The sequence below is a fragment of the Grampus griseus genome, assembly GCF_964374135.1.
Source record: "Grampus griseus genome assembly, chromosome: 3".
NCBI lineage: Eukaryota > Metazoa > Chordata > Mammalia > Artiodactyla > Delphinidae > Grampus > Grampus griseus.
In genome coordinates this window covers 169827996-169841118 of record NC_139019.1, presented here as the reverse complement: position 1 = coordinate 169841118, position 13123 = coordinate 169827996, and the positions used below count along the sequence as shown (strand labels likewise).

The 13123-nt window shown below is 58.0% G+C and overlaps 1 protein-coding gene across 1 annotated transcript in view; it reads right to left on the bottom strand.

Annotated features, from left to right (window-relative positions):
• The window catches only part of ZFR2 (zinc finger RNA binding protein 2), a gene marked incomplete at its 5' end in the record, with an annotated part of 43273 nt that overhangs the window by 3866 nt on the left and 26284 nt on the right, over positions 1–13123 (bottom strand). Inside the window, 9 exons of the mRNA XM_082651170.1 lie at positions 86–183; positions 1655–1793; positions 4894–5065; positions 7861–8051; positions 8534–8669; positions 8823–8962; positions 10291–10410; positions 11199–11359; positions 12512–12722. Coding sequence (XP_082507296.1) covers positions 86–183; positions 1655–1793; positions 4894–5065; positions 7861–8051; positions 8534–8669; positions 8823–8962; positions 10291–10410; positions 11199–11359; positions 12512–12722 — 1368 coding nt within the window. The remainder of the gene's footprint in view (positions 1–85; positions 184–1654; positions 1794–4893; positions 5066–7860; positions 8052–8533; positions 8670–8822; positions 8963–10290; positions 10411–11198; positions 11360–12511; positions 12723–13123) is intronic.

The window sequence follows — 13123 nt, the reverse complement described above, 5'->3', positions numbered from 1 at the left end:
GGGTCGAGCAGCCGGCCAAGGAACCGCCCCACCCACGTCTGTCCCTCATTTGTACTGGGAGCCCGCTCTGGGCCCGACCCCTGACCTGGAACCACTTGGCATGGCGGAGGGCAGCCAGCGACTGGAGGCACTTCTCTGAGCTCAGGACATCTCCCGGGTCAGGCGGAGGCGCCGCTGTTCCTTCTAGAAGAGAAAGGCACATGGGCCAGGCGCCCCTCTCCCTGCTCCCGCTGCCCGGGCCACTTGGCCAGGCCCTCAGGTCCCTAGGTCTCTTTGCATTTATCCAGAAGACACATGGTTCCGCTCGCTGGCCCTTTCTCCGGGATGCTGCAAGGACCACGGACATCCTCTCCATGAAGATCCCATCTCCTCCGGGTTCTGCGCTCTCAGGAGGAGAGAGCTCCACGCTTGTCACCCGGTGCCATCAGCGCTGACTCCCTTGGTTAGCAAATCACGGTTCAGATGGAAAACTATGAATGAAGCTGGATTTCCAGAAACTTCCGCATGCATAATTAAGAGGGAGACAGCGGGTCAGGTTTGAGCACACGCCATCATGGGTGACCAGGGCCCCGTGTCTGGGGGAAATTCTGGCCTGTTTTTGATTCCTTCTTCTTCTCGCTTCAGGAAAATTCTTCTCCCCTTATTCTGCGAGGTCCGGGTGTTTTAGGTCACAGGAGGGAGCAGAGGTTTCTCTTTCACCCATAAACCCCCCAACCCCCAGGCCTGGGTCTGCTCCTCTGGGGCTGAGAGCAAGCAACAGAGGAAGCTGAAAGCTCCCCTCCCAGCAGCAACCAGCAGGGTGGGGACATCGCAGCTCTTGGGGGCCCGGGGCTCCCTCGGAGGGGTTTCCGGTTCTCTAGCCCCCTCCAGTCCACCTCTTTCCGTGGCCTTGGACCTTGAACCCTTTCCGACATTCCCAATCCCCGCCTCGGAGCAAGCTGGAGCAGGGCCTCCACCTGGAACTGAAGGGCATCACTTTTTCTTCCCACTGTATTTATTTTCAGATGACACTCTCTTTATGACAACTGGTAACGGCTTTCCACTTACGGTTCAAAGGCTCTCCTCTTTAAAAATTTAAGAGTCAAAAAGGAATTGATTCAGAGGAAAGCATCAGTGGTTCGTGGCCCTCAGATCTGACAACAATCATGAAGGGGGTCCAAGAAAGACTGGAGTTTGGGAAACAGTCTCCAGGGCTGTTCCAGGAGGTTCCACGGCTGGATGAGACTCGGGTGCATCCCCATTGGCTTGGCCTGCACCCTCCCTGTTGGCTGCCCTCTGGCCTCACCCCCACCCCCTCCCACTGCCTCAGGCAACGCACATCTGTCTCAGGTCCCCGGGTCCCTGTCTTGCTGGGGGATGGGGCACAGCTGGTCTCCTCTGGGCGGGGCAGCCAGGAGGGATGGGAGGAAGTGCTCCCCGCGCACATGCCCCACAGCTGAGTACTGAGCCACTTGACACTCTGCCCCAGCTCTCTACCTCCCTTCCTCTGCAGCCCCAAGGCCCAGCTCTTATCTCACCAGGGCATCCGGGCTGACGGAAGTGCCGGAAACTGGCTGTGGCAACCCCCCCACCTCCTGCCCAGAGCAGAGGCGGATGCTGCCCTAGGCCACCGGGTGTGTGGAGAGGAGGGCTGGACGGAAGGGCCCTGACGCACCTCGGTCTGCAGAGGGGTCCTCCCGCATCAGAGGCGAGGTGATGGACACAGTGACCTGTATCCTGGGCTCCTCGCAGGAAGAGATGATGATGTTGGCTTCAGGGTCGGAGGAGACCTCGTACTTGTCCTCTGTCACCATCTACGAGGTGCAAATACAACACAAGGCCTCATTACTCCAGCTGAGAGGCAGGACGCGGTTGGGTACCAGGCCCCATGCCAGGTGTTCTGGAACCTCCTAGGGACACAGACACAGCCCCAGCCTCCAGAAGTGCACACGTAGAAATGCATACAGACAGCAGACCCAGCATCAAGGTGCCTTCATATGTAAAAACACCCAAAGCTCAATAACAACAAGATCAGCAACCCAACGGCAAAATCAGCAAGTGGGGACTTCCCTGGTGGTCCAGTGGTAAAGAATCTGCCTTCCAGTGCAGGGGACTCGGGTTCAATCTCTGGTCGGGGAGCTAAGATCTCACATGCCGCGTGCCACAACTACTGAGCTTGCGCCCCTCAACTGGAGAGCCCACGTGCCCTGGAGCCTGCCTGCCACAACTAGTGAAGAGAAAACCCACATGCCACAACTAGAGAGAAGCCCGCATGCCGCAACAGAGATCCCGCATGCCTCAGTGAAGATCCCGTGTGCCATAACTAAGACCCGACACAGCCACAAAAATTAAATAATAAATCTTAAAAAAAAAAAAAACTGGCAAGTGATAGATAGTTTGCAGAAAGAGAAACCAAAGTGACCCTTTCTACATAATGACAAAAAAAACCCTCCCATGGCAAGGGAGAATCACGTTAAAACTAGAATGGGGTACCATGGTCAGCTGTAGGAAGGACAAAACTCAAGAGTCTGAGGAGGCGCTGGGCTGGCAAATCCATGCGTCTCTAAACTGCTGGTGGAGGCTGACCTGGCCACACTCAGCAGAAGCCTCCAGGCTCATGCCTCAGACCCCGTGACTCTGCCCCGGGACGTGCTCCCACGTGTGTGGAGCAGTGTGTGTACAAGGTTCTTCATCTGCTGCAGCCTCACTGGTAACACAGAACACTGGACACAACCTAAATGTCCAACTACATGGAAGGACCCAGCTAGTTATGGACAAGTGGCAACAGAATACTCTTTGGCCACAAAAAAGAATGAAGCTCCCTAAGTAAGAACATGGAATGTGACCCAAGAGATGCTATTGAGTGAAAAATGCAAAATCCTTCAGTTGGTCCAGCAGGCTACTGTTTGGGTAATGAGGGCAGAACGATGGTTTCTCAGGACACTGGACAGGGGCTGCCTCCAGGCAAGATCTGAGGCCCCTAGGTCCCGGTACCCACCCCATGGTTGCCCAGGGTTCAGTTCTGCCCCAGCACACACATCCTTAGGACCCAGCCTGCGCGGGCTGCATCACTGGGGGATACCCTGAGGGTCAGCCCCGCTGCAAGCAGAGCCTCCAGACAAGCCCCGCCCTCTCGGCAGATCTCTCTCCCCTCCATTTACACCCTCTCCGGCTTGTCACTCTCAGGGGCTCAGGAAGAAGGGACCCGTTGCGCACAGTCATCAGAACTCCGACTGCCGTCCCCGATTACCAGCCTCCCGGGGAGACTGCACAACGAAGGCGGGTTTGGTGCAGTGACCCGGTGCCTGCATAGAAAAGCTTTACTGTGTCCCTCATCTTGCTTTGGGGTCCCCCGAGACACTCAGCCAGGTATGGCTAGGAGGGTCTGTCTACACAGCTGGGAGTGGGGGGCACTGCCAGATCTCCCGTGGCCTTAGCCATCTTCCCCATGGCCTCATCCATCTTCATGGGGCTTAGGGCTTTGTCTTAGCCACTGGGCTGCAAGGTTCCGGACAACAGGGCTTGCATCTGAGCCATCTTTGCAACCCCTACGGTATTGAGCAGAAAACTGTCATGTCGTGGGTGTTCAGGAAACGAGTGATTAAATTGGTGAAGTCGGAGCATGTCACTCCCCTGCTTAAAACCCTCTAGTCTCCCCATTTCCCCGAGGAGGCAAACTTACCTCCCCACATGGCCTTCAGGCCCAGCTTGATCTAGGCCTTTGTCCATTCGGGCACGCATCTCCCTGGGCCTCCTGCCTCTTGGCCTCTGCAGGTGCAGGTCCTTCTATGTGGAACACTGCCCACCCCCACATCTTTCAAGGCCTCTCCTCATCTCTCAGCTCTCACCTCACCTGCTCCATCTTCTGTCAGGACACACACCTCCCATGGTCCTGTCTGAAGTGGCCCCCACTCTCCCCAGGTGCTCGCTACTTGACATCAGGTTTTAATTTCTCTACAGAAGATAAACTGGAAGTTAGCTTGCTCTATGTTTGTTTATTGCATTTCCTGACCAGACTGGGAGTCCCAGAGGCGAGCCCCCAGTGCTCACTACATGAGTCGGAGGAACGATGCTGAATTCTCTCGGGAAGGGCAGCAGACACATCAGGAAGAAGAAACCGCCCTGGGAATTGAGTATTTTAATGGAAGATGATCAATTTAAATCATGACATGATTTCACTCTTCTCCCGGTTACCATCTCGCTTGAGAAAAGCTTTATGACAGGGACTTCCCTGGTGGCACAGTGGTTAAGAATCTGCCTGCCAGTTCAGGGGACACGGGTTCAAGCCCCAGTCCGGGAAGATCCCACATGCCACGGAGCAACTAAGCCTGTGTGCCACAACTACTGAGCCTGCGCTCTAGAGCCTGTGAGCCACAACTATTGAGCCCGTGAGCCACAACTACTGAAGCCCGCGCGCCTAGAGCCTGTGCTCCGCAGTAAGAGAAGCCACCACAATGAGAAACCCACACACCACAACAAAGGGTAGCCCCCGCTCTCCGCAACTGGAGAAAGCCGCGCGCAGCAACGAAGGCCCAACTCAGCCAAAAATAAATAAATAGATTTATTTAAAAAAAAAAAAAAAAGGCTCTATGACAACAACAGGAACTGCTCTAGAGGAGAAAGTCCGGCCGACCCCCAGCCCTGTGCCTCTCTAGTCTCATGAGCCTGAGTGCCTGTCCTGTGGATTTCGTCCTGTTTGTGCTCCGTCCCGGCTGGCTGGGCTCTGCTGTGGATGTGACGGAAGTAACCGTCCTCAGTGACCGGACGTTTAGAGCGTTTCCAGGCTCTACCCTCAACCCCTCTGTAAAGGAACCCTCAAGTTCCACCACTCTCTCCTTGCGCCAGTTTCTAAAAACAAACCGGTTTGTGTCCAAGCCGCATAGAAGCCACGCGATGCACGGCCGGGCGCCTCACCGGGAGCTGGAGGGGCAGCTGCTCCGTGACTCTGCGCAGCAGCGCGCGGCTGGGCTTCTGGGAGCAGAGCAGGATCAGCTGCACGGCCCTGTCTCCCCGCAGGAGGAGGCCCTTCGCCAGCAGGCCGACCCGCATCACGCCTTTCAGGATCCGAGCAGAGGGGCCTGGGCGGCTGCCGAGACAAACCCGCAAACGCGTGGGCAGAGAGTGGGGAGGAAGGGTCCTTGCTCCTGCACGCGGGGCTGCTTCCTCATCTGTAAAACGGGAGCACGGCCCTCCCCAGGGGCATCTGATCAAAGAGCCACAAGGAGACAGATCTGGGAGAAGTGCTTGGAACCGCCGCTAGGAAGTTGTGTTGCTCAGCAGGGCTGGTAGCCGTCACCGTTTCCTAATAAACTGCATTCTGGAAGAGGCCACCCGTGGCCACCCCCAGCGGCGCCCTGGTCCTCAGCCAGCAGGGCCCCCTCGTTGGTCCTTTTGGCTTCGTGCTGCTGAGCCGCCTCTGCGGCCGCTTCGCCCCCAGCTGGACTCCCCCAAGGCCGCCGGCCAGACGCTCCCTGCCTCTCCCCGAGTCGTGTCCCCACCTGCACTGCACCGGCCTGGTCACTTTCTGCAGGTGACTGCCACCACCGCGTCCGCCCAGCAGCCACCCTCCCAGTGCTGCCCCTCTGCAGGCTGGGGACACCGAGCTTCCTCCTGGGGTCCGAGGTCCCCAGCCTGACCCCTGGGCCGCCTCGTCACCGCCCTCTCCTTCCACTCCCTCCCCAGGAGGCTCATCCCACCTGGACCACTGCCTGGGGTGCCCTCACGTGGTGGCCCTCCCCACGGCTGTCACAACACAAATGTCCGCCCCTTGGCTCTCGAAGCTGCCACCTGATCCTGCCACTCCCTGATCCCCACTTTGCTGTTTTCTTTGTGACACTTCTCAGGATACGAGATAACCTAATTCTGTAATGCATTTGTGTATTTCTCTGTGGTCTGTCTTGGGACTGCAAGTGCTAGAGCCTGGGATGGTCCGAGGGGACCTGGCCACACCTGGGACTCTACGGGACCAGGACCAGACTCTTCAGGGGAAGACAAAGCAGAGAGGCGGGGAACCTGCAGATAAAGAGACTGACAGGTTGTCAATCAATTTGGACCCTGATTCAACACCAACTGCAAAACAAAAAAAAACCCTAAACAAAAAACTGGAAATTTCAGCACTGACTGGATATTTGATGGGGTTGAAGAATTATTGTTCATTTTTTTCAAGTATGATAATGGTGTTCTGGTTTTGTTAAATGAAAAAGAGTCTTGTTTAGAGACACATACTCCACCCTCAGGCTGATGCCTGGTATCGTCTTTAACCGCAGCGGTCTGTCCAGGAGTGGGGTGGGTAGAGAGCAAGTGAGTCTTCCCTGGTTTAGGGATGGTCACTTGGGCCTCGTCACCTTTTGTGTGTGTTAGAGAATTTCCATAATAAAATAGGAAAAAAAAAAAACCAAATACTAACACACTCTTTGCGATAGTTAAGTAAATAATGGAACATCCACGACTTCCCTGGTGGTCCAGTTAAGACTTTGCGCTTCCACTGCAGGGAGCACCAGTTCAATCTCTGGTCAGGGAACTAAGATCCCACATGCCACAGGGCTACGGAACCCATGCACCACAACTAGAGAGTCCTCGCGCCGCAACTAATGAGCCTGCACACCACGACTACAGAGAAGCCCGCGCACGGCAACAAAGAGCCCACACGCCGCAACAAAAGATCCCACATACTGCAACCAAGACCCCGCATGCTGCAACTAAGACCCAAAGCAGCCATAAATAAATAAATAAATAAATAAAATATTTTCAAACAAACAAACAACAACAAACCCAAAACACGAGTACAGGGAGAAAACGGGAGCAAAACTGCAAAGCACTGTGAGGGGCCTTTTCCTTCAGAATACATCGGGGTGGAGGTTAAGGGAGGGCCCCCCTTTCTGCCCGAGGGGCCGTGCCTGCTTCCCCTTCCAGGCGGTGAGGAAGGCCCCGTCCCGGGGAGGCAGCTGCGTTCACGCTGAGGGGTGAGTGCATTTCGTTATGACACCTGGTGACCCACGAGTGGCTCGCATGTTCTTGTCGGGGAGCAAACACTGTGGCAGGAAGAAGCTACTGGTTCGAATCAGCCAGACACAAAAGGACAGATGCTGCATGATTCCACTGGCGTGAAACGTCCAGAACAGGCCAAGCCGTGGAGACAGGGAGTGGAAAGGTGGGTGCCAGGGGCAGGGGCAGTGGGTGGCCTGGGGAATTTCACGGGACGGATTTCTGTTTTGGATCATGAAAAAGTTCTGGAAATGGACAGCGGTGATGGTTGCACAACCTTGTGAATGTACTTAGTGCTGCCGTAGTGTACACGTAAAAATGGTCACAATGGCAAATTTTGTGTTATGAGTATTTTACCACCAAAAAACCCCACAAAAAACCTTAAAAAAGTAAATGATGGCATTCCCTGGCGGTCCAGTGGTTAGGACTCCGCGCTCTCACTGCTGAGGACCCGGGTTCAATCCCTGGTCGGGGAACTAAGATCCCACAAGCTGTGTGGCGCGGCCAGAAAAGTAAATGGATACAAGGCATCGGGACTTTCCACCTTGCAACACTCCCGGCAGCTGGAAAGATGATTCATGTGGACGCTCGGCGGCACCTCCTGCTCCAGGAGAATCACACTTATGTCCGCATTATGGGTGAGGAAACAGAGGGGCTAATCCCCTGCGAACTACATTTCTATGCACGCCTTCGACAGGAAAAGTAACTTCTGGTGTTAGAACAACGGCTCTCTCCAGTTGGGACTACAATTCCCTATGAGCCTCGGGGCTCCGGCTCTGAGCCTCTCTTGGGGAGTTTTCTGGAAAGCCCTGGGTGTCCAAGGGCTCGAAGCCACCTGGCAGTGGAGCCGCCTCTGTCACCCCGGGCCCCCCCAAACAGGAGGGTGATGCCCATTACCTGCACTCCCCGCCCTCTGGCTCTGGGCGTGCGGAATCCTCCTCGGCCATTGTGTCGGACACCAGCTTGAGGGCGCGCTCTGAGTGGGAGACGGCCTTCTGGATGGCCAGGAGCTCCTCCTCTGTGGGGTAGATGGCGGTGTGCTTGCACATGACGTGCCGGTCATCGCTGGACTCCGGCCGCCTCATGGGCTTCGGGGAAAGGCACACGTGTCACGTCATGGGCGGGTTGAGAGGCCCCGGTGGCCAGGGGGATGCGGGGAGCCCGGAGTCAGGCTGGCTTTGACAGGCAAGCGGTGGCCGGAGAGCCAGGCAGAGGAATGAGAGAGTCCACAGGGGAGGTGGACCAGTGAGGACCCCAGGACCCCGATGGCTGTGGGGAACTTGGGCCGACTGGGGGGTCCAGTGGGCTCCCTGGACAACACTGTCGAATTTCCGAGCCAGAGGCCCCGAGGCAGCTGGTGACCCCCGCCGTCAGCGGGGTGCAATCCACAGTTCCCATCCGACCCAGCCCGCCCCCTCAGATGGACAGACACCCAAAGGCTCCAGAGGGATGTGACCACTGGGGCCTCAGGAAGCTTTAAGGAATCGCTGTGGCTGGAGGTAAGGCCCTCAGCCCCCTCCAGTCCCCAGCCCCTGAGGCATTCGGATATCAAGATGAGACCACCACCCACCAGAGGCTTGGCTGTGGACAACCCGGGCCTGCTCCTGAGGGGAGGTAAATGCTGGTCGGGCAGTGAGCGTCCCAAGCGTGCCTCCTGCGCCTGTGGCTCCTCTTCCAGCCACCTCTTGCACAAGCCGTAGCGCCTGCTGGGGTGGCAGGGACAAGGAGCCGTGAGCAGCGGTGGGACCCTGGGCCGGTCACGCGGGAGAGCGTGGGGAGCCCCAGAAGCGGCTCCGCGTGCCGCCTGGTCTGGCCCGGGCTGAGCGCGGCTGGCGGGGGAGGGCCCTGAGGCCCCGCACCTCATCTCCTCATGCTGGCGCCGCAGCTCCCCCAGACGCTGCTTGCTCAGCTGCCGCTGCTTCCTCAGCCTCTCCTCCAGCAGCTTCCGAACTCTCGTGCTGGGCTTGTCCGCAATCGGAAAATCGGGGTTCACTTTTTTCTGGGAAAATGGGGGACCTTCGTTCAGATGAGAATGCTGGGGGTGCCATCTCCTGCCAGGTTTATTTTATTTTTTTTTATTGTTTGGCCATGCCCCACGGCACGCGGGATCTTAGTTCCCCAACCAGGGATCAAACCCGTACCCCCTGCAGTGGAAGCGCAGTCTTACCCGCTGGACCGCCAGGGAAGTCCCTCCTGCCAGGTTTAGACAACAGTGAGTTTCAATCCCCAAAGTGTCAACACTCCTCGTCCCCAAAGGCCATGGCAGGAAAGGGAACCACCGCGGGGAACAAAACTACGACCGACTTGCAAAGCGGCAGACGTGACGTCTGCCACTGCGCAAGCCAACCGTCCACGCATCTGACAGAGGAGCCGAGGGAGAAGGCACCGCAACACAGAGGAGCACCCGCGGTCAGTGGTCACGCATGCCGACGGACGACTGAACGGAAATGCTCATCCCGATCAGAGTAACCCAGGGAAACTCCGTTTGTGTGGGATCCAGATCTATATATTCTAAATAGCATTGCCAATTCGCTCACTGGGCTTTCTCCTTAGTACTTAATTCTATCACTCAAAGAGTGTAGTGTTGTTTAAGGATTGGTCACTGGTGGAAACAACACAAGTGTGCTTCAGCGGGTGAAACACACACAACGTGTCCCTCCACACACGGGAGCATCTCTCAGCCAGGAAAAGGGGTGAAGCACTGACACTCGCTACACCGTGGACGGACCCTGAGAACACGATGCTCAGTGAGAGAAGCCAGACACAGGACACCCAGTGTGTGATTCCACTGATGGGAAACGTCCAGAACAGGCAGATCCATAGACACAGAGAGTGGGCTCCTGGTTGTCAGGGCCTGGGGTAGGGGCTGGGGGTGCTGCCAATGGGAACGGGGCTCCTGACGGACTGTTCTGGAACTAGATGGAGCTGCTGGTTGCACACTCTGTGAATGTAGTAAAAGCCACTTTACATGGGCGAGCTGTGTGGTGTGTGAATGATATCTCAACAAGGCTGCTGAAAAGAGAGGAAATATCCAGAAGCCATTGTTTGTCACGAGGAGAGTCACAGTGTGTGCTGTGCACAAGTGTACATGGGGCCCGACAGTCAAGTGTGTCTAAACACACGTGTGCATGCGTGCCCCGGCAAACCTGTGACAAGAAGGCATCATGAAAGCAGCCAAGGGTCCCTCTGGCTGAGCCCGGGGTGATGAAGGGCCCAGGGGCTCCGACTCATGGGGGCAAAATGTGTGTTTTGAGACGTGAGCCAAGATGTCAAGAGCACAGACGCTCACCCCCAGCCAGGCCCACCAGACGCCCCCTGCAGGCACACCTTATACTGCAGCCGGTGCCGCCGCCCCCTCACGTGCATGTCCCGGGCATTGGGGTCATTGAAGCTGCACTCGCACAGCTTGCAGTGGAATCGGATCACTCTGCCCTCCTCGTTGCACACCTGAGACACAAGGCACGGCTGAGCGCTGCCCACGGCCCCCACGCGTCGGGTCTGGGCTCCAGCAGGGCACCTCCTTCCCCCAGGGCCATCCAGGCTGGGTGCTGGTTTCCTGCCTGCCCAGCGGTTTACGCTTTCAAAGGAGTGGCTCTTCACCAGCGCGCCCTCCCAGGCCCGGCTCCCCTCTGCCACCACCGTCCTGTCCTCCCTTCCCCTGTCCCCCCATCCCGGGGCTGCCACCAGACTGGCAGGAAGCCTGACTGGTGTGGCTATTTTGCAGGGGACAAAACAGAAGGTGCTGAGTTGGGTGAACAAAAGCACGAACACGAGCACGGAAGAAATGCCCACATGCACGGCCCAGGAGGCACCCGGGAGGCTGGGACTGTGGGCTCGTAGGGAGGGGCTCAGAACCTGAGCTCCACAAAGCCCCGGGCGTGCAGGTGGTGCTGTGTGGGGCGCACACTGGCTCCTGTGCCCGAGGATCACGTGCCCGTGGGTTTCCAGGACACAGATCCCTCCTGCCACCTTCCTTGCCGCAGGAAGAGGGGCTGCCCGGTGGCAGGAAACACCTCTGCCTGTCTCGGGCCTTCCTTCTAAGATCTGAAGCCCAGCACCCGGGCCTTCCAGTGAGATCCAAGGGATGCTGGCTCACTGAGGTCTTCCCAGGGCGGGTGTGCAAGTCTCAGGGGGAGAACTGGGACGAGGCCTCGAGGCCCGGCTCCACAAGGTCCTTCTCCACAGGAGCCCAGGGTGGAGCAGGGTGAGCCGATGGCCGGACGCCCAGCACTTACCTCCTCCACGTAGCCTGGGCCCACCGGCTGTGCGTCACAGCACGTTCCAGAAGCTTCCACAGAGCCTCCTTGGGCGGGCGGTTCTCCGGGCCGCTCTGATCTGGGGTGTGCTGGTTTCGCCTGGGGGGATCTGCTGTCTGCCCCTGGCAGCGCAGGAGGCCCTGGAAGGAAGAACCGCGTGACTTATAATCTGCTCCAGCCAGCAACCAGGGTCGGCTTCTGGTCCGCCAGCATGAAGGGTACAACTCGATGCCACCGGGTCTCCCACTGCCCCCCTCCCCCTTCCGTGACGTCAGCCAATGGGATCCAGAGTCCCACGAGACCCCTTCCCACCAGCCTGGGTCACGACTGGGAGAGCGAGGCCCTCACGGCGTTTGGTGCCAAGGTGGATGGGTCCACAGGGAGGCGCAGGTCGTAGGTCCCTCTCTAAGGACAACCGCCACTGCTGCACAAGTCTGCAGCCCTTAGTTAACCGACAGTGGAACATCAAGCAGACGAGGGTTTACTGAGCCTCAGAAGGGAGACATTTCTTTGTCACCAAAACCGCTTTACATTTTGATCTTCAACATCACGTGATGGTTCAAATCTCAGGCCTGCTGAGGCTCAAAATAAAATAGGCCCCGCCTCCCACACAAAGCGTGGTGGTGGAGAGCAGAGACTGGGTTGGAATCCCACCTCCACCACTCACTGGGTGGTCCAGAGCCAAGCGTTTTTCCTCCCCTCCCCTCGGTTCTTCCATCTGTAAAGTGGGACTAATGACAAACCTAGAGCCGTGGAGGGTGAATCAGGCACGTGGAGTGAGTGCCTGACATGTAAGCCTATTTACCCTTGAAATGCATGTCCCTCGGCAGCCGTGACTGCCCAGGGGTCATAGCAGGTGCGGGTGACACACGCTCGAGGGAAGGCAGGGTTGGAGGTGGGGCTGCGAGGAACCTGCCTGGATTTCCCGGGGCCCACCTCACTTATCAGAGTGCCCGGTGTGAAGGGGGCTGCTTCCAGCACGTGGAAGGCGGCAGCCCAGGGGATTCTCCAGGCCTAGGGCCGGCTTCGCGAGTGTGGCCAGCACGTGGCTCAGTCCCAAGCTCCACGGGAAGAAATGGAAGCTGCACTGGTTCTGCCCACGCTTCCCCAGGGTGGGCCAAAGGCAGCAGAAGGCACCCCGCCTGCGGGGATCTGGGAGAGAACCACCCCCTTCATAGGTCCTGCCTCCCCAGAAGTGATGGCCGCACGCACACCGTTGACCGGACCATCCTGTCTCTGAGGCTCGAGCTTGTTGAGGCAGGGCAGGGGCTGTGAAGCGCAGAGACACGTACCCATGTGCGAGGCCTTCGAGGCGTCCGGTCTCCTGGCTGGCGCTGGCCTGCTTGGGGCACACATGCTGGGGCTGGCAGGGGCCGCAGGGGGGCTCTCTGCAGTGAGGGAGGTGGAGGCCGGCTGGCTGGTGCTGGTGGCCTGGGCCGAATTCGCTGGCGCCGGGTCCATGCTGGGAATGGGCTTCCCCAATTTGGTGTGCAGCTTGAAGACCTGGAACAGACCCAGCCCCCTCTAAGGGCTGCTCAGGCCTGGCCAACCTTCCTCAGGGGTAGGAAGAGCACCTCACCGGGCATGGGGGAGCTGGCAGACTGTGGAAGTGAGGGCGGTGGTCCACCCTGTCCCCGGGGACCCTGCCCCTTCCCCCTGCTCCCACTTAAATGCCTTGGGAAGGGCCTTCCTGAGCTGTCTCCTGCTTCTAGGCCCCCACTACTCCTGCATATGGGGGACCTATGACTTTGACACCCCTGCTGGCTTACACAGACCCCCTTCCTCCAAACTCCACTGCCTGCGCTGAGAAGCACGGCTGTTTTCTGCTTGCCAAGCACCAGCCCAGTGCCAGCCCCAGGTACAGACACAATGTGTGTAGAGCGCCTGCTAAGGTGGACACATGT